The following is a 26,115-nucleotide window of genomic DNA, read 5'->3' as shown; positions in this document are numbered from 1 at the left end:
TCTGTTGTGCAACAAAATGGAAATGAGGATATGGGCAAACATCCCTGATTTCAGTTTTGGACCTGTAAAAGAATCCCCAGACTGCATCCTGGTAATCCTTTGTAAACATACCTACATCCTCCTTTAACAGTAGGGCTGAATCAGTCTTTGTCACTGTGCTTCCCCTTTTCAGTCCCCTGCTTCACCCACAGGAAGGTAATTTCAAGTCCTATGTGCTGTACAGGTGTATCATCACCTTACAGTTAAATCAGTTCCCAAACTTAAGCGTGCCAACCTCGTCCTGTATCCCAGATAAGGGAGGGATAGTTCCATCTGTCATTAGTATTTCATCATCTCCAGTTCCTCTGTGCCCTATGATGCATTTTTAGACAAGAGTTTAGTACTCATGCAACCTAGGCTTTCCTCACCTTGTCTCAGAGTAGCTGCCTGTTCTGCATTTCTGTCCTTTCAGGAGTCTTTCTCTGTTAAAGTTTGAATTCCATCTTCTTGAACATTGGTGACAAGAGCTGTGCAAAGTCATCCCCATTAGATGCCTTGCACAGTATTAGCAGTGCTGTTACAGCAGAAACATTTTATCTGATATAGAAAGGTTCTGATGTCTGTACCATGCTTGTGTCACACAGGCCTTCTGTGAAAAGTTAATTCAACCCAGCCACAGAGTTTTGATCATTTTGAGATGACATATTCCCAGTTTACAGGAAATTTTTATTGCTGTTCATGTGTCAAAATGTATTGTCCCTTCTTAAAGTGCTTTAATATGTTTTTCTTTAACTCCTGAGGATATTTTGATCTGTTTCTTTCTCCCATTCTTCAGAATTATGGAATTCATGTTACTGCCTTTCTAATTCCCATGTTTTACACATTGTCATTGTGCTTCTAATATTTATTCTAAAGTCTCTGGTGAAAATAGTAAGGAAGCTAAGATGAGTCTTCAAGGAATATCTCAAGAAATTTTTTTGCCCTTTCTCAGCAGTGCTTATTCCCTTTCACTTGAGGCATCTTCTTTATACCCCACACAGTTTCTTTTTTAATCCTCATTTTCTTCAGCTTAACTGGTAGTTTTCCCATGAGGCACAGTATCAAATGCTTCATTAAAGTCAGACTAGATAAAATCTACTGAATTTCTTTTATACAAAAATATCCTATCTAGAAATGCTTAAGTCTAGTTCAACCTACCTTTGCAAATCTGTGTTACATTTTATTTTATTTTATGTTCATTTTATGTCCTCAGATACTAATTTCTTCAAATTTTGTTTCAGTTAATAATTTTCAACGTCTCTTTTCCCTTCCTCTTGCCTGCCAGCATTAGATTTCTTGTTTTCATTTTTCAGTATGGCTCCAAAATTTATAATCTTAAAATATTCTGCTTTTTTAAAAAAATACTTTTTACTATGTCTGCATTTTCAAGAGCCAGTTTTCTCTCCATCTGATAGGTGAGTTATTAATCTATCCAGTTCTCTTTATTCATGAAGCCTTGCAGTTTGGCATGTTTGTTATCTCTGAGTTTTATTTTACAATATCAGGAAGTGCTGAGAATATTAGTTCTTTCCCCCTTTGAAGTGAAATTAAAAGTGAGAAAAAGAAGGAAAATGCCAACTGCTTGTATCTGTCTTGCCAAAATCAGAATACAAAAAAATCTTATACTATAAGATTTTTTACTTATACTTTACTTATACTTTACATATACTTACACTTTTTATTTATACTATAAGATTTTATACTTATACTTTGATGATCAGCTGGCAAAAAATGAGATTTTTCTTCTGCTTTTACCTTTTTGATTTTGTTATTTTTATGCTTTTCAATGAGCCAAGATTCCTTTCACAAAACAAAACAAAAACATGTGATTGCCTCATGAAGGCAATTCCATTGAATACTATGATAAATTTTAAAAAACAGAAAATATTGTAGCATGACACACTTAATAAAATGGTAGGTCATGGACATGTGAACTCTTAACTTTTTACAAATCTCACAGTCTTTCTGTACGTAGCTAATAATGGCAATTAATTCTATTTTTCCCCCTGTAATTTAAAATGCTGTTGAAATCATAGAAAGCAATTATGGAAAGACTGTTTTCAGCTTCATAATTAAAACTAAATTCCACTACTTGTATAAGGCTGGATTTTTTTTTAATGTGAAAAATATAAAATGTCCTTTCAGATCTACCTCCTTACTTTTTCATGCAGAATTAATTCTGTGAGAAATTGCACAAAAATTTAGCACAGTGAAATCTAAATTATCTGTGGGTAGATTATCCTAGTTTTGGGTTAACTCTTCAGAGTCAGTTCAGGTTTAGTAACACACTAGCTTCAAGCAGTCTTGGAGGTTTCACATGTTAAAAAGATCAAATGATTGGGCCCTGCTGGAGCAGAGTTGGCTCCATAAAGCTCAAATTTTGATGTGTCTGTATGGTCAAGTACATTGTGTCCTGCTTTGCTGTAAGCCCACTGAGGCTGTGAATTTGGGAACTTCTCAGCATACTTGCCTTTTTTCCAATAGCTCTGCCTGGAAACAGGTTGGCTCTCCCGAGACACTGGTTCTGGACATGCTTGTTGGAAGAAAAGGGGGAAGGATGAAATAAGAGGCAGGGAAAACCAATAAGGGATATATGCTGTGTCACTGAGGGGGAGACTGGCAGGCCAGAGTCAGGAGTCTCCTAGTTGCATTGTATTCATAACCAAGAAAAAAAAATGCCTCTTTAATGAGCACATTCCTGTGTGGAGCAAATGTCAATGAGAAATTAATCACACGTGTTTAACAGCTTACATGCTGGGGAGAAAATGAGAGAGGTGAATTGTGCATTTGTCTTCAAGGATATCTTAAACTCTCTTGTGGAAAGAAAGCTTGAGGTAGGTTTTAGACTCACTGTTGTTAGGTTTTAGACATCCTGATTGTCTCGAAAAGGAGGACTGGGGAGAAGTTCCCTGACCTGTGTGATGCGGGAGGTGAGACTGGATGATCTGACAGTCCCTTGTGGCCCGAGGCTCCGTTGGTTCATGAAGCAGTCACTTTTTCATTTCAGTAGCACTTCACTCAGTTAACTTAGCTCATTTAACAATATCGCTCGGTACCTGTGTGACTCACTGGTAATGCATACTTGAGAAAGCATCCATTATTTGCAAAGCCTGGCTTGCTTTTTCATTTTGTCAGGATGTGAAGCTGGAAACAGATGATTGATGGCTTTTTCTGTTTATTTTCTAAAAGATGTCAAGCAGCATATTTACTGACTCGACTCCTGCTGCAACTTGTTAGTTTGAGCAGTGTAAACACATCTTAACAACCTTTAGTAATTGTGGGAAGAAAGACATCACAAATATAATGAAAACTGACAGCGCTGATTTCCATTCCTATAATTCCTTTATGCTCACAAAGACAAGCACAGTATTTCACTCAGGTGTTTTGGAGGTTCTATAACTTCCAAATAAGAATTTATTGCTATTCATATTTCATATACACTACTTGCTTGGCTAAAAAAAATAATTCATTCTTTATTTCTCAAATTACTTCATAGCCACTTGTGTATATATGCATCTAACTGGTGGATATCCATAAGACATATTCCCCAGAATTTGAAAGGTGTTTAGTTACAGAGAAAAATGGCTACACGGCGTGGTAACTTGCATATGGAAAAGGAGGCTTTATATGAAGCTTAAGTGAAATGTAGGAAAGCCTATATCATGCAAAAGAAATAGCATGTACTGATTTATTCTGTGAATAAGTAAACAAAAAAATTAGAGAGATTTGTGCAAGGATACAGACTGAGTACAATTCTCTGCTGCCTTTTCTTATGAACAAATGTTCTAAGAAAATAATGATTTTAAAAAATATTGTGAAAAGCTGGAAACATTAAGGGTAATTTGCACATTTTTAGCTAGTAATAAATACTTCCAGTGCAAACTAGCACATAGCATGGTGAGTCTTATGGAAACGTGAAATTGGAATTGATTCAGTCTAGTATAGCACACATTTTTAGTCATTCCTGCCATGAAACATCAATTGGATGTTTCCTGCCATACTCAACTTAAAGATGCATTTACAGTTTTCATACTCTTTCTCCTCCTAAATATGCTAATCCTATTGAAAAAAACTGTTCCTGAGCATTAGTCCCACAATGATTGAAAACTTCAAAATGTCTAGTTTAAATCATTTGTCATGACTGATCTATTCTTCTGCCAGCATTATCCTGATCAAAGGTAGGTCCTCTCCTTCCCAAGTGTTTCCACTTTGGGAACACTGTATTCCTGTATTGTCTGTGTGTGAACATTTCTGATCCTCACTTTCATCTTTCATTTTATTAGGCCTATGATGCCTTTCAGACAAACACAAAAAAAAAAAAAAAAACTCCTTTCCTTTTCTGATCAAAATCCATCACCACAAAACAGATGACCAGAACTGTATTACTGTATTTCCTTAATGCCTTGTTCAATGGAATTGGTACTTGCCCGAGACCATATTTCTCTTCACTGTGATCTTATCACATTGCTGGAGCAAAATAATCTCGCAGTTGTATGGTAGATCTTTTTTCTCCGGCTCTCCCTAGTGATAATGATATCTGTTCAACAGCCATTTTTAGGCCATCTTGAGCTAATTGCAAGTGTGGAACAAGTGAATTTATTCCAGAGCAAAAATGCAACATGAGATTCAACATAATTATTAAAATTACTTTCTTAATAATGTAGAGAAGCCCTTATGGGATATAATTTCTGAATATTTTGCAGCTTATTTAGTTTCATTAGGAAAGTATGCAATTATGCATGCAATTATTTTGTTTACTGGTTAGTGGTGAGGTAATGAAAATCAGGCTGAGTTTGCAATAAAATGAGTTGTTTATGCTGAAATCAGATGTTCCAGTCATGCTCTCTATTAATATCACTGGTTTATTCCTAAGACTCATTAACATCAGTGACACTGCTGGTGATGTATATTATCTGTACGAATTGTACTTGCTATGTGTTCAGGGAGGGGAGGACACTGAGCATTAGGAGAAGGACCAATTTCAGTCCAGGATAAGGGTAGAAACCACTGGTTTCGTCTGAATCCAGTAGTAGGCATACAGAATCCTAAATAATAGGCACTTGGCTGATCCTTGCTAATGTCTCTTGATTCAATATGTTTGTTGTTATATTCACATAATCATTGTACAGTATAAGAATTGTAAAGACAATACAGTACAGTATTGAAAACAGTGATCTTGGCATTATGGATGTATTTTTGTGCCTTATGTGTGCTTTGTTCTTGACCCATATTCCTACACTTAACTCTTTCTTGAGCTAAATTCTGGTTTCAGAAAAAAAAAGTATTTCAACATATCTGGTTATGTGGTTTCTTTTAATAAGATTTGAAAAAATTCTTTGTAGTTGCTTCAATAACTAGTTTTCCTGCTTGGTTTTTGCATGAACACAATGTAGGGTATTAGTCACTGAAGTAGATGTTTGCTGGAGATTCTAATCCAGTATTTCTTCAAAAATTGCATCAAAGCTATATATTTCATTGCTGTAATATGCATTAATGTGTTAGTACTGGAGAACTGGACAAGGTCACCTGCCTTTAAAATGTCTGGAATGTTGCTTTGACTTGCTGGAAATGTTAAATGTTAAAAATACTTATTGCATGCAGATTTATGTTCTTACTAACACCAAGGAGATTATGTGAATTGTTTAATTAATCTGCTAATGGTCTATGTAACGATGAATGCAAAGTGGGAAGGAAATGTCAGCAGAATTTTCTGCATATGAAGATGTGTATTCACATGATTTGCTGTCCATGTGATCCATAAACTTGCACAAAAAAATGAGAAAATAGATTTCCTGAAACTCTCACTAACCTTGTTATCAGCTTTATGAGTTCTCTGCAAACCTGGTTAATGTGACCATACATTTGTGCTTAGCAACAAGAGTTTTTTTAAGCAAACAAGCTCTAACAGCTAATGCTGAAATTACTTCTAACAATGCAGATCATGTAGTCAGACAAGTTGCTTTTACTGATTAAAATGTTTGTAAAAAAAATTCTGTTGGACTCTTCCCTTATCTCCTGTGATTCTTCCTGAAATCTAGTGCTATGATTTTTTAATTGCAAGCTAATTGTTGTTTAATTTCCCTGTAAGTATTTTAGTTACATTTGGTTTACCTTTGTTGTTTCCTTTCTCTTTGAAGTCTCTGGGTAGAATAAGTGAGCCTCATGTAATTTGTAACTTTTGCATTTGTACTTCTTTTAGGTGGAATTTTTAGTAGGCTTGTGTTAATTCTGTTATAAGATCCACATTTCATAGTGCTACTTTTCACTATGGTACTGAAAAGAATTCAGATTCTCCTTTACTGATGAACAGCAGGTAGAAAATTAGTTACTTGAATAATTAGTTACTAGAAATTAGTTGTATGAATTATTGTGGTTTGCATTTTTTCTTATTTTTAAATATGCCTAAAATGAAATGTCTTCTTTTGATTAAACATTTGGAATTTTCGACTGCTGCAAAAGTTTTTGCTAATGACAGTAATGAGTTAACTGGTGAGAAGACATTGTACTGACAATAACAAAAAAGGTCCCCACTATCTGCTGTCTTTGTATATATGGCCTTGAAGAGAAAAATAACTTTCTTATTGCAAAAGTTGAGCATCTAATACACTGATGCACCTATTATTTCTCACATACTAAATCAGATAATGTTTACAGTGACCACTGATGGTCTTGTGAATTTTTTTCACTTTTTAGTAATCTGGACATTCAGCTCTGTTTATGTGTATTAAATCATTATCCTTAACACTTGAAATTTCTTTTTAGAAGTTTGTCAGTTTGCAGCATTCCCATTAGTTTCTGACATAATTTTCTCTTACTGTATATCATATTTGTAACTAAAACTGTTTTGGTTTATGTTTTATATTCATATAGAGACTATGAATCAAGCAACACCTGCAAGAAAACTGGAAGAGGTTCTTCACCTCGCAGAACTCTGTATCGAAGTATTGCAGCAAAATGAGGAGCATCATTCAGAGGTGAGGCTGTAATTGCATTTGCTGTAGAGAATGGTTTGTTCCTGGATTTTCGCTCCTCTGATGCGAAGCAAGTCTGTCAAGAAACATTTTAGTTTTCCTTTCTGACATATGTTTAAGGCAGTTCACATTTACAGAGGAATAAGGGACTTGAAGCTTATGTAAAGTGAAGTGAAATAAACCTCTACTTCAATCCACTTGAATGAACTGTAGGTTTAGAAACTAAAATTAAAGAGCATAAAAAAGAGAAAGCATCTTTGTGCTGGAGGTGCTGAAATGGTATGGAAAACATTCATAGCCTTGCACAGTTTTTCCTTCCAACTTTTCACCTGATGTCCAACATAGAAAGAAAATATAACTGAATGCTGGTTTTTAATCATGCTGTATAGATCTGTATCATAGACATAAAAATAATTATAGGTATAATAATCTCATTCCCATTGCTCTTCTGTTGATTGGAAAAGTATGCTCTTAAACTTGTGCTTTTTAAAATGGCATTGTAAGGTAGAAGAAATGAAATAAAACAATTTTATGTTTCTTATTCTCACATCTTTTGCTTCATGATACAGAAACCATAATAGCTAGAATTCTAGCACCTCTTATGTCAAGGAATTACAGAACTTAACTTGGCCAGATACACCTGTAAATATTATTGAAATTTAATTAACAAATACAGTTTTCTAAGGTTCAGGAAATTGTTTTTTAAATGTTCTCAAAAAACTCAATAAATATTTTTTTGGAAAATATGCAAATGGATAAACATTATCCAGTATATATAGTTATAAAATATGATCATTCAAAACATCTGGTTTTATATCACACTGTGGAATCTGGTTTTTAGCTTACATCTGTCATGTGTGAACTTGTTATAGATGTTTTATCATATACTGAAGAAACAGCTGTTTTGATGATTTGAAATTAATTCCCTGGAGGTCCTGTTCTACACTACTGCTGCCACTGTGTTACAGTGTAATGATTGCTTAATAAAATGTATATATTGTGGTCTTTGTCTTTTGAAGACCTGCATGACTGTAAGAAAATTAAACTTCTGTGGAAAAGAACAGAGAAACAAAAACCCAGATCAAATAATACATATATGATTAAGCATCTCTGTTCAAAGATTGCATTCTGTACTACTTATTTGCAGTCAGAGATGTGGTGTTTTTTAGACAGATAAGTATATTGCGTGTGCCTTCAGAAAAATTTATTCAGCTAAAGTTTGCAATCTAATCTAAGGTACCTTGAAAAGAAAAAAGATAATGATAAGGTTACTTTCCCCTTCCCTCATTCATGTAATACATGTTCAATTTCACTGAAATTTATGGGGCATACAGAATTTCAGTATTAAAATACATCTGAGAAAAAGATTGCCAAATTATATATTCCCTACTCAAAAAAGATTACTAAGTATGGTGACTTTACATCATAATGTTATGCAAATGTTGTGTTTGATGCTACAGTTAACAAAAAGGATCAGTAATCTGTAAAATAATATATCACATTTTTAACACTAGATTTTTTTTCTTTTTTTTAATTCATAACATTTACAAATTTCGGGGATTCCCAAAGGGAAGAGAGGTATGTGATTCCTGATGAAGTAAGCATTGTTTTGCTCTGCTCATAGCATGGAACTGTGCAATGAACATGTAGCATAAACTGTTTTGATGATTTCTGATGTTGCATAGCCACATTTATGTGCCTTCTAGAATCTAAGAACTCCATTCTTCCTTTAATCCAGGCAATGTTTCTTTTCTCCTAGAATGTGTGTCACCAATTGCTGATTGCTTTTAGCCTATTATTATCCATAGCAACTCTGCTGTTACATTTAGCTTTAAATTTTTTTTCTGTTCGTCTCTCTTGCTGCCCAAGTAATGATGTATAGCTCTTGAGAGAGAGTCAGAAGAATTTCAGTCTGGGTTCTGAGTGTCATTTACAACAAGGAAGAAAATGGAGAGAAAATGTTCTCATTTTCTAGTTTTGGTTTTGCTTTGTTTTGAAATTTTGGCAATATTTTCTGAAAAGAGATTTGCTTGCTTAGAAGGGTCCCCTGCTTGTGCCTATATATATTTTTTATTTTTATGTAGTTATTTTCTAGAGTAAGGAGTCTGTTCCTTTAATTAACTCGTACTTAATCAGGTTCATTAACAAGTAATTTCTTCCAGTTTGATGAAACTGAAAGACTCCATTTCAAACTCTTGCCAAAGTTTTTGAAGCCTCATCTCTCCTCCTCACGATGATGCCAGTTGTCATCCTTCAGTCCTACCACTGGAGCACACAAAGTACTTTTCAGTAATAGCAGGAGATGCTCAGCATTTCTTTAAAACCTTTTGCCAATTCAACATTTCTCCATTTGTTCCATGTCAGAAATAACTACAGGAAGTCGTCAGAAAGTCCATGATGCAAAAACACATTTTTAGACCATTTTACAGAAGTTGTCTGTTATTTGATGCCTTTCAGACTTGATTACACCCAGGGCCTGTGTTTCATAAATGCAAGTGAACATTTCTCTGAATTTATTTGAAGCTGGGGGGACTTGGCTCTTGTGTAAATCAAGCTACACGTGCTGGTAACTCAAAAATATTCAAAATTATATATTCAAAATGAGTGGCATAAGTTTGACAGCAATGACATCTTCCTGTGTTGCATGTGTAGGCATTTCTCACTGTGATATGTTCTTATAAACCCTGAGCAAAACACTCTCAGCAGGATTCAATGTTCATTCTGTTTTGTAAACTCCCTCCACCTTCATCTTTAACTCCAGGATCACAGAGCTCACCCTGATCCAATGCTCAGCTCCAATACTGACACTTAAAAGCCTAGGTTTATGTGCTGGTAAAAAGGTACAATAGTTATATGTCTTTAATGAAGAACTGGCTTTACTTGCTGATGATATTTTTCACAGATTTCTTCTGTTCTTTAAGGACTGCTTAAGAATATAATTTTTTGCCAGAGAAAACTGTTCCAACATGATAATTTACATGTTAAGACATTAGGGAACTTCTAAAGATTTGTAGCATTTGCACAAGGAAAACTGGATGTCTTCCTCAGAAGAAGCTGACATCTTTAAGGCAAAAACAGAAATTAAAATCACTCTCTAGATGTTAAAAAACCCCTCAGACTTCAAGGAATAAAATTTCACGATAAACCATCCTTTTTGATTACCAAATGAATGCAAAATGTATTCATAAAGATTTATTTTAAAAATAAATTCATCTGCTCTAGAATTTAATGAAATCAAAAGAAACATATACAGTCATTTTTTTCAAGGGTAAGGCCTTCATGCTTTTCTTTGCTCTCTGGAAAAAAAGGCATTTATATTCTCTTTTTTCATTTTTTTGGTGTTATATTTTTATTCTGATCATATCACCTTTCCCACAATAATCTGATTTTTTTTTTTTTTTATGCAGAGTTTTATAAAATATTTTCACATTTTTCACTTGGCCCATTCTTCCTCCCCACATGAGACAGGACATGATGTGACGTACTCAGATGTACTCTGCCATAGACAGAACACATCTCATGGCTTTGGCTCATGTTTAGTAATTCTGTTTGTCATGTTTGCAGGCATTTGCTTGGTGGCCAGAATTGTTGGCTGAGCATGCAGAGAAGTTTTTGTCTCTGTATTCTGTTGACATGGATTCCGCACTTGAGGCACAGCCGCAAGACTCCTGGGACAGCTTCCCGCTTTTCCAGCTGCTGAATAATGCCCTCAGAAATGACAGTAAGATCTTAATTTTTTTTTACATACTGTTTGTGTGAGATTTTTCAATCTACCTGCACTTTAGAAATGTGTTTCTAGACAGGCTAATGCTCAAAATAAAAGTGACAGTGCCTGTTTTTATGATATGTGTCCTGGTGTTCCATTTCCTGCAAGCTGAGCAGTTTCTCTCTATCCTTGCACCGTTTCAGTCCTTATTCTGGCAGTGCATTAACCACTTGGTGTTCACAAATTACTCAGTCTTGAATCAATTATGTACAAGTAATATAAGAGGTGTTGATAGTTTGCATTTAATCTATATTGCTTAAATAAAGTTGTAGTTTATATTTCCTTCTAAGCCTTCTAAACTACTTTCACACTAGTTATGTCTATAAAGGTGGGGTAGTGTTAGCATGAATGCAATAAAATACACACAACGGATGTTCTGTTTGGATCTTTTGTTGGGCAAACTGCAACTTCAGAAACTTATTAAAATCATCATGATGGCAATTGAGAAGGGTGCTGAAAAGGGTGCAGGAATTTTTCAATCTTGCTGCAGATCTCAGAAGAGCTGGGCTCCTGGAAGTTGGATTGTGCACTACTTTAAGTGGTGTCCGATCATCTAAAATCCAGATTAAAGATCTGAAGCCTATATTCAGGTGGGATATTCAGCCTATTTTCCTACCATCATACATTTTCAGTTTAGGAAGCACATCTCTATTGTGGTGTTACAATTCTTCGGTAAGAATTCTTCGGTTTCTTAAACAATTCTTTGGTTTCTGAAAACTGTGTAGGTATTTTAAAGTAGTCTAGCAAGAAGGATTTGTGACACCAGTTTTGACTTTTATTGTTGTGTCATTTGTGTTCCTTTGAGCTTTGGTTCCAACCTGAGAGAAGTGTTAGAAACAAACAAGGGCTGTCCTCACATGCAAGAGATTGCTAACAGGCTGCTGATTTTTCTTTCCTTAAAAGATTAAAAAGATAATGATGATAAATTACTAGAATAGGCTTAAGAAAGGCATTTTATGAAAACTTCCATATTAAAGCAACTATTACAAATATTGTAAAACTTTAACTGAAGGACATGAAACAACTGTTGTATGAAATATCACTCCTGTATACCAGTTTCAGTAATTCCCTAATGGTAATAGATATATTAAATGACAGTTTCTGGCAGGTGAAGACCATCTGGAAAATTACACACTTTTTCTTTTTCCAGAACTACTGGAAAGAAACCATGGAAATTAGTCACCTGTTAATCAGCGGACATGTTAGCACGTGGCAAGTGACCGTTCTACCAAGAAGTAATTCCCAAGTGGAACATACCTCAGTGCTTATTCTTTAATTAACATCCTTTTCACCTTATAACTGCATTAAAAGCATTAGCAAGAGCTTCCCATGCTTATATAATCAATTTTAGTCTTCCAAGGTAAAATAAATAAATCTGACTTTACCCTAAGTGAAAATCTTTTCCTGAAAACTATCACCTTCATAAAGACATATTTAGAAAAAAAATCTAAAAAGGGAAAAACTGGAATGTGGTCTCATGAGGATAAAAAGGCTAGTGTTAATAATTAACAAGGAGAGTGAAGTGGAGTAAATTAGCCATAATAGAGCCCACAGTGACTGGCAAAGTCACCTCTCATTATCAAAAAACTCATTAGGAAATGAAGAGGTGGAAATCCCACTGGGTTATTCTCACTCTCTGGCTGTATCAGAGATTACTTTTCAGACTTCTTTCAAATGAAGAACAGTTAGGTCACCATATTGCATATTAGGTTAATCTTCACTGAAATTTGGAGGACTGACACCTGCATGTTATTCTATCTTCAGATCATTAAATGAGCTCTAAATCTTTGGTGCATGAATCAGTTTTTACATAAACCTGACATGATACAGCTCCTAACAATAAAGAAACAATCTTACATTTACAGCATTAAAGAAAACTTGCATGTAAAACTATTTTTATAACTACATAACTAAAGTAGAATAAAAAAAAACTCTGAGATAATGAAAATTCATATTCAAATAACAGTGAAGGTTCTATTTTACACAGTGTAGAAAACATTGTACAATATTCAAGGCAAATACTTCAAAGTCAACATTCAATTAATAATGAGAAAAAAATGCATTTTCCAGTATGGTGTATTATTTTTTATGAAGAGAGGGGAGGATGGGGAAGTCCTGACTGAAGCTTTTAATTTCTTTCATGAAGGACTCCATTTTGTGTCACCTTAAGACTCTCCTTTTTTTCTGACCTTAGTCCACAAGGAAGAGTACATCAGTGATTGCATTCCCATTTAGTCTAAATGAAAAACTTTAAAAAACAGAGAGAGGGAGGAGGATGATCTTCCTGCCTTGTAAAATATTTCAGCTGTTCTCTTGAGAGAAGAGCTCTCATGAGAACATCTAACTGCTAACATCTAACATGGCTCTGCTAACTACAAAAAAATGAATAAAAATTATATTCACTGTGGAAATGAATAAATAAATTGAAGATAAATTCCTTGTGCTTTTTCAAATTGTAAATATTTGAAAAAAATATTGTAACTGCTTTTAAAATATACATTTTAATGATCTCCAGAGTTGCTGTTGTCCACACACAATTATGCCTGACTCTGTAAAGCTTTGCAGACTGTATAGAGATAGCAGTACTCAACACACAACATCTCTCTAGGACAGCAAAATTATTTTTCCAGAATTAGATATTCATAAAGGGAAGAACAACGTAGTTGTCCCAGGATTGTGTCTTATTTTCTCTAATGACCATGTTGCTTTTTTCCCACAGAACCTATAAATTATGTTTGAAGGGGCCTGGTTTAGAGGGCAGTTTACATTCTGTAGTTGTTTAATTATTCAGATTAATTTGGTTTTTAGTGTCCAAAAGTGAGACATATTAATTCCTCTTCATTTAACGTGGTGTGAGAGATATCTTTTAGTGACCCATAACCTTCATTCTCCCTCAAGTATTACTCGGTGGAATGTCTGTGCACCTGCTCTAACTCTGCCACAGTCTGCTCTAAAGGGCACAGTCTGATGAAGCTGATTTAGAAAAAGCAGCATGTTGAGTTTTAGCCTTTTGAAAGCCATTGCCATAATTGTGGTTATTGACTTCAAACAGGATACACTGATACACTTTTTTCCATGATTGTTGCTGGTAACAGAGTGGCAAACACCACCAAAGACAAGATCATCACTTTCTTCCTTTGTTACAGACTGTGTACCACTTTTAGAGTAGAATTTATGCAATAAAATAACATTGTACCCTTAACTTCTTAAGCTAGAGGGCAGAGTTAGAGAACAACTTGGATTTAAGGTAATCAGAGCAAACTCTATACCCACCCCAGCACCTCAAACCTTACCCTTCTCATTATTGTAGAGGGTATCTTTTCTCAGATCAGGGACTCAGTCCTATTAGGAACTGCTTTGAAATCATAACCTGCCTTCAGATAACAGCTACATGTCTTGGTTACTGATACTGAGAGTTAACTCAAGCTGCATTATTCCTTTACGGAATATTCAGTAATCATTTTTCCTAATGGGACTTTTACACAAAGGTAAATTGTGCTATAACCTATTTATGTCACTCTATCTTGTAAAGATCAAATAAATTTTAACCTTGCTTTCACAAAGCAAACCTCTACATTTTACTTTTAAAATAAGTCTTATATGTAAAAATACAAAATAATTTCCATGTAAATTGGGACACTTGCAATTTTTACTGCAATTTAACTAGCTGATTAAGAAATTCTCTGTGGAGGCAGAATATAAACAGCAAATTAACAGGAATATAAACTTTCTTTTCACATGTCATTGGTTGAGTTTCAATTGCTAGAAATATAATCTGGACCCTCAAGGATGTTTCCTTCTTGAAATATACTCTTTCTTATTTTGGATTTTAAAATATACCAAAAAATTCAAGTTATCTTTTCCATAGAATCCTATGAAGTGCAGGATAATTGCAGGCTCTCTGACAGAGTGCTAGTTTTGTCAAGGGAAAGGAGACTCATGTTAATCTGTGTCATGCTTGCCTGCCTTTGATGCTGCAGAAGCTGTTGAGGACAGCATGACATGCTGGCTCCAGGAAAGCTCCTGAGATGTGCCTGTATTAGTAAAAGCAATAGAAGCCTCTCCACTTCTGTGGTACACAGGCACAGCAGATTCATTTCTACTGTTAGAGATGAAGCCTCATTCCAGTACTGAATAACTAGACTTTAGATTCACCTCTGATATTTTCTTGTCATATTTTAATATATTTCAGCTAATATATTTATTTCCTAATACGGAAAAAATGTAATCATTTTCTTCTTCAGTTTCAATATTTCAAGAATATCGAGTTCAGGGTTCTGTTTCTGTTCCCATAATGTGTTTTCCTTTAATATTGCCTATGCATTACCTTGCTCTGGCACAGGCTTTCATTTTATTGTTGCTTGTGTGAATATGCATGGCTCATATGATGGCTCACGTAAGAGGGTGTGGGTATATTTAAAAGACAATGGAGAATCAAACTACATAGCTTTGAAGACAAGTGGTAGTTGAGGGATCTGAAGCATGACATTTCCTGAAGGATCTCTGTTTCCCATCTGTTTTGATGCACAGGTGGTACCTTTTGACAAGATCAATTTTAATCTTAGGGTAGAGTGCCATGAGTCTGATGATGATACTCAGCTATATCACTTATCTCTGTCCTCTGAGTTCTTTCCCTGCCCTGCATTAATCCTTGATTGAGATCTCCAGATGGGTAAATCAGAGCTGCCAAGTTCTGAACCCTGGGAAAACAGAATGCTCGTGGAGCTGTTGATCCAAGACAGTTGTCTTGTGAGTGTGTACGCACATACAGAGGGAATTCCGTGGAGGTGAAGTATAAGTCTTGGCATAATTTTGGAAAATTTCACTTCCCCGTAAGGACTGGTGTCATGATGTTAGGAAAATGATTCGGCTTTTGAAGTTGAACACTTTTATTGCCTGTGACTTCTTAAAATTTCATGCTGGCTTTGAAATAACAAGTCACCTTCCTGCCCATGAGGCTTCATTACTGTAATTCCCAGAGCAGTGCTTGTAGCAGAACATTTCTGAGATGTGCTCAGAAAACACTAAACTACAAGCTTACCCTTTCAAGTAACTGTGATTGCCTGATTAATTACAGTTCTTCACTGGTTCACTATAAACCAGCAAGATTGATTTAATTGGCACAGTTGTATTCTTGCTGTTATTTTTCAGCTCAAAGTTGCCTTGAAAACTCAGTCTAATATGCAAGTGGATACCAGCAACCTTTTGTTTCTCAAAGGCAGTGCTCATCAGCTGTTTATTGTGCAACCTCTGTAATATCCAAGTTCTCTTCCGTCATTCTTGTTACTGGTAAAAGATGCTGTAGTTTTAAGATATATAAGACAATTATAAATAGAGAAAAATAAGACTGATTTGAATTCCTGATATATAAATAATAAGCCAGAACTAACTAGTTAACAATTATTTTGAGGAGCAGTGTAAATAATGGATCATGTTTGTAACAGACTCACAGATACTCTCAAGGGTGGATTCTCAAGTGTTTAATAAAGAGATGGTCCTACACCTCTGCCTTTTTCTCAGTGGAAACCCTAATAATCTCTGCCTGCTACCTAGCTGCCTGTTTTTATAAAACTTCATGTATCTGATATCTCCACCCCTGTGTCTAAAGTGGTTGGAAATTAACTGAAAGTTTCAAAATTCTTAGCAAGAAGGGCACAAAACACAAAACCAGAGAGAGCTGATCACATAATATTGTTTCCTCAGGTAAAGGTGATTGATACAATATTTCCTATTACTATTATTATATCCTATATTATTTCTCATATATTTCTTATATATATATCTATCCTATACAATATCCTATTATTATTTCTCATTACTCTACAAGGATGTTTTCAGGAAAATAGTTTTTTGCTTTCAGATCATTTTATTCAAGGAAAAAAGTACCATAGTGTCCAGACATTCAGCAGCAAGGACTTCTTTGCAGTACCAGTAGCAATAGGGGACAGAAACTTGGTGGCACTGTTTTCCCCATAGCCTCCATCTCTCCCGTGTTCAGTTTGGGCTGGACATCATTTAGGATTGGAAGGCAAAGTAGTTTCTGGAAGGTATAGAAATTATTTTGACATGTTAGACATGGAGTGGCATTGATAGTACAACAAAAGGGATTGCAATTTTAAAGGATGTTGTCCACGGTGAGCCCTGTAATCCAGGCTTTTCTTCTTAGGAAGAGGAGGAAGCCTCCTCATAATGTGGTTTTGATGCCCATCCAGTTATACAAGAAGCCTGTGTGCTGGAATAGGTGGGAGGAGAAACCCACAAAAGAATTTAAAACAACTTCTATGATTTCCATATGCACATGGATATACTCTCATAGGTTCTTATAACAGTGCTAGATTAAAGGGTGAACACAGACACATTCAAAACATGAAGCTTATATTCTCTTGGTGGGACAGGACATTTGTGTGCCAAGAGTTAGCCTTTGCTGAGACAGCACTTCGGCAAATACAGGGATGAGTAGGGATGATGGCAAACTAATTTTCAGATTTTGAGCATGTTCAGTTTGCATGTGTATGCAGTTTTTCATGTAGTAAGTCCTATCTGTGAAGTAGGTAGTATTCTACTGCTTATGAATGGCATTCTAAATTTTTTTTCTTTATTCAGAAGTTTTTATCCAATCTTGGTGTAGAAGTAATGAACAAAATTGCTAATGTCTAGATTCAGCAAAGCATATTGTCAATTTTAAGAAGATGCAAAAAGGTTCTGGTTCAGTAAAGAATTTCATATGTACCTAGTTTTCATTACACTGACAGTTTGAAATGTACTACACTGTCCTTATGGAACACTCCATTTATCTTTTCTGAATTGTATTTCCTACAAAGCTAGATCTTATTCTTACAATGCCTTTGTGTACTAAAACATTTTAAGATACATTTCTTCCTGTAACAAAAGGTCTGACATTTTTGTCTCTCATTTGTTTTTTAAAGCGCTTTTGTGCAATGGAAAGTTTCACAAGCACTTGCAAGAAATTTTTGTTCCCATGGTCGTCCGCTACATAGATCTCATGGAATCATCAATTGCTCAGTCCATTCACAGAGGTCTTGAACAAGAGTCATGGCAACCTGTCAAGTAAGTGCTTTTTACAAAATCTGAACAAAGCACCTGCTTGTAGCTTTCTGTCTAATAAGGGGTTCTCCCCTGTTGTCCTCTAAATATTCTATTTTTTATTGTATTCCTACATTGTTTATTTCTTCACAGGAGCATCACCAACAGTCTTCCTAATGTAGCTCTTCCAAAAGTTCCAAGTTTGCCTCTTAATCTTCCACAAATACCTAGCTTTACTACACCAACCTGGATGACTTCTTTGTATGACTCCACGTGTGTATTCTTCAATAACTTTCTGACTGTATGTCAGCTCTGCATGGCCTTGCTAGTGTTCTGTGCAGCTGTATTTGGATTGCATGGTGTTTATTCTCTTTTAGCTGGAAATTGTTGTTTCTTGGGAGTGAGCCCAGCATGGACTGTTAGTGAGTTGCGCTTTCTAGTGCATTAAAATGTAGCAGTCTTAAACCTGATAACTTAGAAAATCAACGTTGCAAAGGTCTCTCATAGCAGGAATGATGTTTAATACTCTAAACAGCCTAATGACTCTTTTGAATTAATAAGCAGTGGGGAACCTTTTGGATGATTGATTTTAGATTGTGGTTTTGTAAAATGAGGCAGCCCATTATATTTTTTGCATGGGTTTGATTAACTCATTTTATATTGGTTTGGAAAGTCATTGATTGTAAATATTGTCATCAGATTAAGTATCTATGTTACAGGAAAATAGTAAAATGTTAATAAGTACCAAGGGTAGAAGTACATCCCTTTCTTTGTCTACTTGAAAAAAAATTATTTCTTTGTGATTTTTCCCCAACATTTCAGTGCTCTGTGGAAATATTCCCATAGTTATAGGTCTGATTTCTGTGTGAGAACACATTAGTATATATCAGAGGAAGGCTCATGAACCTTACTTTAGCAAAAGTTATATTAGGAAAGCATGAATGTGAAAGACTTCAAAAAACACACAATCAAAACACATATGTTGATAATGTCGTTTCAAGACAAGTCTTTCAAGTCTTTTCAAGTTTCATGACAGACTCCTAAATAGCATTAGATCTATTTCTGCAAGAGTTAATACAATCACAGAATGCCATGTTAAAGGGACCTCAAGGATCATCTCATCAACTTTTCTTGGCAAAAGCATGGTCTAGGATGGCCTAGTGCCCTGTCCAAACGAATTTTAAAAATGTGCAGTGTTGAGGAATCTACCATTTCCTCTGGGGGGATTATTCCAATAGCTGATGGTCTTCATTGTGAAAAATTTCCTCTACTTTCTAATCAGAAACTCCCCAGAAGTAACCCAAACCCATTATCCCTTGTCTTTTTCATGTGACTCCTTGTAAAAAGGGAGTATTATCGTTGTTGTTCTGCTGTTAATTCCCCTAAAAAGTGACAGAATTCCTCTTAATCCTTGGCTTTGGCACCTTTTGTGTTACTATAGTAATGCTAGGTTTCTCCTGATGTGCTTATGCAAGTCATTTCAGCTTTGAATACAAACTAATTGGTCTTCTGGAACTCAAATTCCTTTCTGTTATCGCCAGGTTTTCAAAGGTCACTTTTTTTTTTAAAGAATAGCTTTTGGAGTTAAGAGTTGCTAATCTCGGATGTGCTCTTGTAGTCTGCTTTCTAGCAGCCCCATCCAGTAAAAATAAATTGTATAGATGAAATTTCATATACTTTGAATACTGAATTTGTAATGAATACAGATTCTGGTTGGAGGATTATAGTGATAGATCTTTCCTGAATGAAGGGGTTTGTGCAGCAAGATATCTAGACTCTGTTGTCAAAACATGTGCAAGCACAGTAAAATTCAGCCATGGGCTCATCCCCCTTGCATTTATTATAGTTCTTGTATTGAGTTCATGGTATATATGACACGGTATGCATAAAATCCTAAACCAGCCAGTGAGGTTTTCATAGCCTTTGGTGAGCAGTGAGGCTGACATGCTGTAAACACTTGCCAGAAGTGGCTATCGTTCTGCTGCCTTTCAAGAGAAGTGGGGGTGAGCAGTGTCTCTTACTGGGGTTGTGACCTTTGTAAGGCCATCACCCCCCTTCAGCCACCCCACACAGCATTCTAGAAGAGATCTGCCATGGTGCTGGCTCTGATGGAGGCACGTCTTCATGTTCTTTCCCCAAAACGTAGAGCTTTGAGGCTATGTTTATAAAATGTGCATGAATTGACAGTCTCGATTGCAGGCAGCATTGGGTTACCTTTGTAAAACTCTGGTATTCAGGCAGTATTTTAAGAATCAGCCTATCTGCATTCTACTGAAGAGCCAACTAAATTCTCATCTCTCAAAATGGTCATGTATTTGGGTTAAAAAAAAAGCAAAAGCACTGCAAGTCACTTGTCCCTCCTCCCATGCTAAGGAGTTTCCTTTTTCCTCCTGGCAACAGTGGCTCAGTTTCTCGCAGAGGAAGTGGATCACTTTTGCTATTATGTAATAGAAAGGAGGTGGGTTTTATTTTCTCCCTCTTCTTCCATCCTGTCTTTTTCAGGAAGAACACACTTACTAGCTAAGTTCTTCAACAAGGAGTAACGCAATATCTTTGCTCCAATACCTGCCAAGCAAAACTCAGAGCTTCCTGACAATTTTGACTTTCAATGTGATGAACACCCCAGCTTAGATGGACTAGAGGGGTACACGGAATTATACATACAGTCAGCAGAGTCATCTAATTCAAGAATGCAAGTGGACTCCTTCTCCCCACTGCTTCCCCCAAGTCTTTCTTTCCCAGTTCACTGTGCTCCCTCCTCCTGGCCACAAAACTGATGATTTGGCAGGAAGGTGACTATGTATATCACAGAGTTCTGCAGGACTTTCCTCTTTCTCCAAAAAGTGATGGTTTTGGCCAGTTAATCATTATCAATTTGAATTTCACAATGAAGACTCTAGAGTAAAAAAGAATGAGAATGAGTAGTCTGTGGGCCAACTGTGTTAAAAGTTTGCTGAAGTCCCGTGTCTCTTTTATCTGTAATAGAAAGAGATTTATTATTCTCCAAACTTTACTAAGGTTTGTGTCCATGCTGTCAAGCTCATGTTTCAGTATATTCATACTCAAAAGAGCTGTTATGTGCCTACCTAAGAATTTTGCTGAAGAGAAAGAACTGAAAATGTATTCACAGTTGGGCATCCATTTGTGTGCTTTATTGATGAAAACAGATTTTCCCCATTTTCACTTCAAAGTTGCTACAATTCTCTTGAACATTACTAGCAATATTATTTTTTAATTAATTGTTTCCTTTTTTTGTCCTTGATCATTTGTTTTGGAGCAGTAAATATATGCTACTTATTACCACATTTAGAAGGATCATTATGTTTTTTCCATTTCTTTTTGGGCATTGGAAAGTGAGATATGAAAAGGGGAAATTGTTATGAGTAATAGTCCGTTTTTCTTGATTGGCCTCTGGAGAAGACAACTCAGGGGACAGATTGGCTAGACATGCAGAGCACTGTGATTTACTCTTCCATTTGGCTGAAGATAATCTTAAAGAGCAAAAATGTTTGAATATTCTGTAAAAGCTTTCAATCACCCTCAGTGAGGAGTTAGTCATTCATTCAGATATACTTTAAATGGCTCTTCATGTTTTAATTTTTTTTTTTTTTTGCATCTATTGGACCTGGGTTTTAAGTTAAATATGTGGATGATTTTAATTGTTTATGGTTTAATTTATAGATTTATTTTTTTTTAGTGCAGACATAATATAGTGTCACTAACCAGAAATATTGTAGATACACACCTGAGGTTGTCTGTTCCTATTTGGTGCCAATCTAAAACATCAGCTTCAGGAAAATTCAAGGCTGGGAAAACCTGGAATAACTTACAGGAGAATAGTCCTGTCTTGTCTTCCACCCAGAGGAAGCAACACCAAAGGAAATGTGTCATCTGTATTCTTCCTGCTATGGCTCAGCTGAAATGAGTGATGAGAGAGACAAGGCTGGGGCAGGCACAGTGCTCAGTAGTGATACGGAGAGAGTTGGACTGAGTATGTCTGAGCTCCTGTGCTGGACCTGTCTGTGTGTCTGGGAGTGCTGAGGGAGTCAGGAGGCTGTCTTCCATCTCTGCTCTGAGGGGTTGTGTCTGCAGTGCCACATCCATTCCTGTCATAGAGCTTACCTCCAGTAAATGGTAGGAGGCATGGCCTGCATTTCTAAGGATGAGTATAAAAGCATAGCTGTAGGACTGATGGCATAGTGAAATCTGCCTCATCTGCTCTCTATGGAATAAGGAGATTTGAATAGCTAGGTCCTGTTGAGCATTCTGGAAGACAAATTTATATTGTGGGGCAAATTTCTTTCCTTCCAAAAGTATGCAGTAAGAAAGAAGACTCCAGAAACTTGTTTTGGTTGCTTGATCCTTAGGTTGCCTCTGTCTTGAGCTAAGAGAAGTCATGGGGTAGCTCTGTCCCCAAAGTCTTTGAGGGACTTTACACTAACTGATGCTTGCAAAGGTTCTGCTCCGTCCTTCTGCCTCACCTGCTGCTGAGAAGTAGAGAGATGGGGCTGAGTGCAACTGACGTTGAAATTATTAAAAATTCTGTTCTGTTGGAGAAATTCTCAATTGACTTTCTGAGCCCAGAACATGTATTTTGAGGCAGCATAAAGAATGAAAAGCTGGAGTTCACAAGCTGGGGGCTCACAATGGATGTAGTGCTTGTACCATGTTTTCTAAATGGTCCTCACAAAACGCAAGTGGGTAGTATCTCAGTAGTAACCTTTAAAAAAAAACTGCAGTAATTTGTAAAATGACCATCCCTGTCCTTGGTAGATTATAGAAGAAATGAAACCAGCCACTTTTGAATCTTTGGGTTGATTGATAATATTCTTAGATGTTAAATACTTACATTTTCATATCCCAAGCCACCCTATGAAGTTTCATATGTAGGCAAGAAATTATTCATTCTAAATCTACTCTGAAGTCATGTATGGGAGTATCTTGCAGTGTACTTTATTAGTGTACTGTTTGACTAATTGCTACTGCTTAGGTACCTGGCAAGCCCAGTGGGAAGCTGCCTCTTTCAGCTGTCAGTGGATAAGTGAATTAAGGCTGCATGCAATTCCTAGATTTGATATGCTGCAGGTTCTTGGAGAAACATTATGTCTTGTATCTTATTTTTGTGCTGTGTTCAGTATGATGCAAAGCATAAAGCCATAAAATAATTTAAAAGGGATCACCTCTGGAGATACCTGGTTCACTCTCCCAGTCAAAGTGTGACCAAATGCAAAGTTCCCAAAAATTCCCATTAAAATAAATGGGAATATAACAGGATGTGCATAATATTTGCCTCTTTTAATCCATGCTCTTACTGCCATGATCTGATTAATAAGAATGGACAACTAGACAGTACCTGAAAGGTTAAGTTTTGTCCAGCAAAGCAGTAGAGTTTGTGATTAATTTTAAAACTGTGGATAATATTATAATATTTAAAGAAAGAATGTCAGTTCAGTTTCCTGGTAGACCAATATTATTCCTTTCTTTAGACTGAAATAGCTTTACATGCACATTCAAATAAAAACTTTTCAATAGCAAAGAATGTGTCCTGTCCCTTCACAAAAAAAAAAAAAGAAGGTTCTCAAATTATGGATAGAGATTCAGTCTTGACTTAAATGCAGGAATTACTCCTGTGCCAGGAAGACTTAAAATCTCAGTTTACCTCTTCTTTTGCAGCATTTAGCAAACAAATTAGACATTTCTGTTGGGATGTGTGAACCAGGAACAATTTCTGTTATAGCACTTTATTTTCTTTCTTCATCTTATTAGTACAATATGTTAGTCAAATTCAATGTCATTGAACAATGCTGAGTAAAAAATTGAAGGATGAAAAATCAAAATGATATGAAAAGATAAATGAATTAGTGTTTCTCACAGAATGAATTCTTCCATGAACCTGTGCCTGTTATTACATTTATTATAATTGTGAAACTTTATTTGGTTGTCTAATTAAACAAAATTAAGTGGCTACTACAATGTAGTAGTAAACAAAGTAGTGAATGTGCATAAGAATACATTTATGTTATTATGAATTCATTAGTCCTCCTCAGTCCTAAAGGATTTCCTTTGGAATTCTATCAGGCAAAAAAAAAAAAACCAACTAAGGGAGAATAAAAAATGGTAAAATTTTATGATCTGATGATGGAAATTATTAGTTTTGTTTCTTGACAAAGTTTGATTTGTTTTCTAGAAAATATGTGTTTTTATCAAGTTATATAAATTCTGAGATTGTCTCATTTCTGTCCCCATATGATTAGTCTTATTCTTTTACCCCAATCATCTCAAAACTTGATTTAGTCACTTTTGAATAAGATAAGATCTAAACACAGCACCTACATCTTCACTGCCAGCGCACACAGCAGATGCAATGTTTGCTTGTCATATAACTTAAAAACAATCTAACAGGTTTATAAATTTTCCAGAAGCTTTGGTTGTTTTTTCCTTCTGTTCCTTAATTAAACTTAGTGGTGTATGAAAGTGGTCCCTCAGCAGGTAGAACCCCTATGCAAGCTGTAACCTTAGCAGTCCCATGGGCCTTTTTCCTATTTCTGCTGTTTTCTTTCAGGACCACGATACAACACAAAATCAACAACTACCGTGTAACATAAGTGGGAAAATATGCATAATATTGAAACAGCCTAAACTAAAACCTGTGTTGGGACTGTGGAATATCCTGCTATGCACCACGATGGAATCAAAACCTGCCCCATTAAAAGCAGAGGCAGAGCTGGTGGCTCAGGGCAGCGTTTCCCTGCTGCCAGGCTGTCCCTGCCCGGCTGTGCCCTCGCCTGGCCCGGAGCTGCGCTGGGCACCGAGGCAGCACTGCAGACCCCAGAGCTGGCTGTGGCAGCAGAGGAGCAAGGGGCACGTGGCTGTTTCTGGAGGTGATGGATGCAGGTGTGAGACTGCAGCAGTGCTGCTGCTGCATCCCTGCTGCACTTCAGGGCCCTGAACGTGAGCTGTGCCTGAATTCACCTCGCTGCCACTGCCTCGGCTGCCCGGTGGGAGCCGGCGCTGGTGCCACTGCCTGAGGGGTGCAGTAGGTGGGCAGCAGATATTACAGGTCCTTTCTGGTTGTTTCATTCTGAATCTGACCCTGCTCTGTCCTGAGCACAATCAGTGCTCACTGATTCCTTCCATGAGAGCTGGGGTCACTTAACACTTTGATAATTCTCTTCTTCACTCATAAGGCAGAAGAAACAAAATGATAGTGGAGATGTATTTAAACTGTTTGGATCTGAATTTGGACGGTCAGGCTGAGTTTTGGTTGGTTGTGTCACTCACATCCTGGAATCCAATGTTGCATAGTGTACTCTAATCTTAAATGGTAACCCAGGCATTGCAATACAACGCATCATGAAAATGTAATTAATCTGTATTGACAGTGGAAGTGTAAATGAACTTACTGCTTAGTTTAAGTTGTTGCATTTTATCACAATCGATTGTATTTAAATTTAGCAATCAAATCAGGGTGGAAGAACTTTAAAACATTATGGGCAATCTGAGATGGCATAGAACCATATTAATCTGCTGGTTTTGTTTGTACACAAATTTCATTAAATAGTTTCTCTTCTCTTTTTTTTCCCACCCAGATCTGATGCTATTCCCTCAGCTGGAATTCATGACCATTTATCAAGGGGCTATTTTTCTGGTTGTCTCTTTTACAATATTACTACTAGCATCCTCATTTCTTTGGTAGACTTATCTACCAGAGTTATGAAGGCAAGAAAATATGTGCACAAAATCTTCACTATATTGAAAATATCCATACTATTCCTGTACCCTATACTTTTCCTATCTTGATCTGAAACTTGAGCTATTTCATTTTCCATGCTTCCCAACATCCCATCTACCTCCCTATCTGGCCATTTTTCTCAGCTAACAAATGAGAAATCATTCACTTTTTTCACCCTAAGGGGATGTATTTTAAGTCTCCCACTACCATTTTCACATTTTTTTAAATAAAAGCTACTGTGATAAAAGATACAGGGAAATGAAGGAGGAAGGTGGTGTGATAAGGAAATCTTATTACCTTAATTATGTGGCAGCTGGGATAGACATCCATACATTTATTTTCTGTTTCTTGGGGGCTTTGTTTTGTTTTGTTTCTTATAGCAATGGATCAGCTACATCAGAAGATCTTTTCTGGAAACTGGATGCTCTGCAGATGTTTGTTTTTGATCTTCACTGGCCAGAACCAGAATTTGCCCACCATTTAGAGCAGAGGCTTAAACTCATGGCCACTGACATGATAGAAGCCTGCGTTAAAAGGTACAGTTGAAGTGATCACTTAAAAATTGGGAGAGATTTCAAAATTAA

At 36.2% G+C, this 26,115-nt stretch overlaps 1 protein-coding gene across 3 annotated transcripts in view; it reads left to right on the top strand.

Annotated features, from left to right (window-relative positions):
• CADPS2 (calcium dependent secretion activator 2) overlaps nucleotides 1–26,115 on the top strand; it is a 282,475-nt gene that overhangs the window by 215,374 nt on the left and 40,986 nt on the right. For 2 of the 3 annotated variants that reach the window (XM_041471490.1, XM_041471489.1), the window contains exons 17-20: nucleotides 6,889–6,992; nucleotides 10,554–10,710; nucleotides 17,682–17,823; nucleotides 25,912–26,067. In XM_041471490.1, coding sequence (XP_041327424.1) covers nucleotides 6,889–6,992; nucleotides 10,554–10,710; nucleotides 17,682–17,823; nucleotides 25,912–26,067 — 559 coding nt within the window. Of the gene's footprint in view, nucleotides 1–6,888; nucleotides 6,993–8,558; nucleotides 8,568–10,553; nucleotides 10,711–17,681; nucleotides 17,824–25,911; nucleotides 26,068–26,115 lie in introns of all 3 variants that reach the window. The other variant, XM_041471488.1, reaches the window with a different exon arrangement.

The sequence above is a fragment of the Pyrgilauda ruficollis genome, unplaced genomic scaffold (assembly GCF_017590135.1).
Source record: "Pyrgilauda ruficollis isolate IOZ18807 unplaced genomic scaffold, ASM1759013v1 scaffold27, whole genome shotgun sequence".
Taxonomy (NCBI): Eukaryota; Metazoa; Chordata; class Aves; order Passeriformes; family Passeridae; genus Pyrgilauda; species Pyrgilauda ruficollis.
This window is presented reverse-complemented; position numbering and strand designations above follow the sequence as displayed.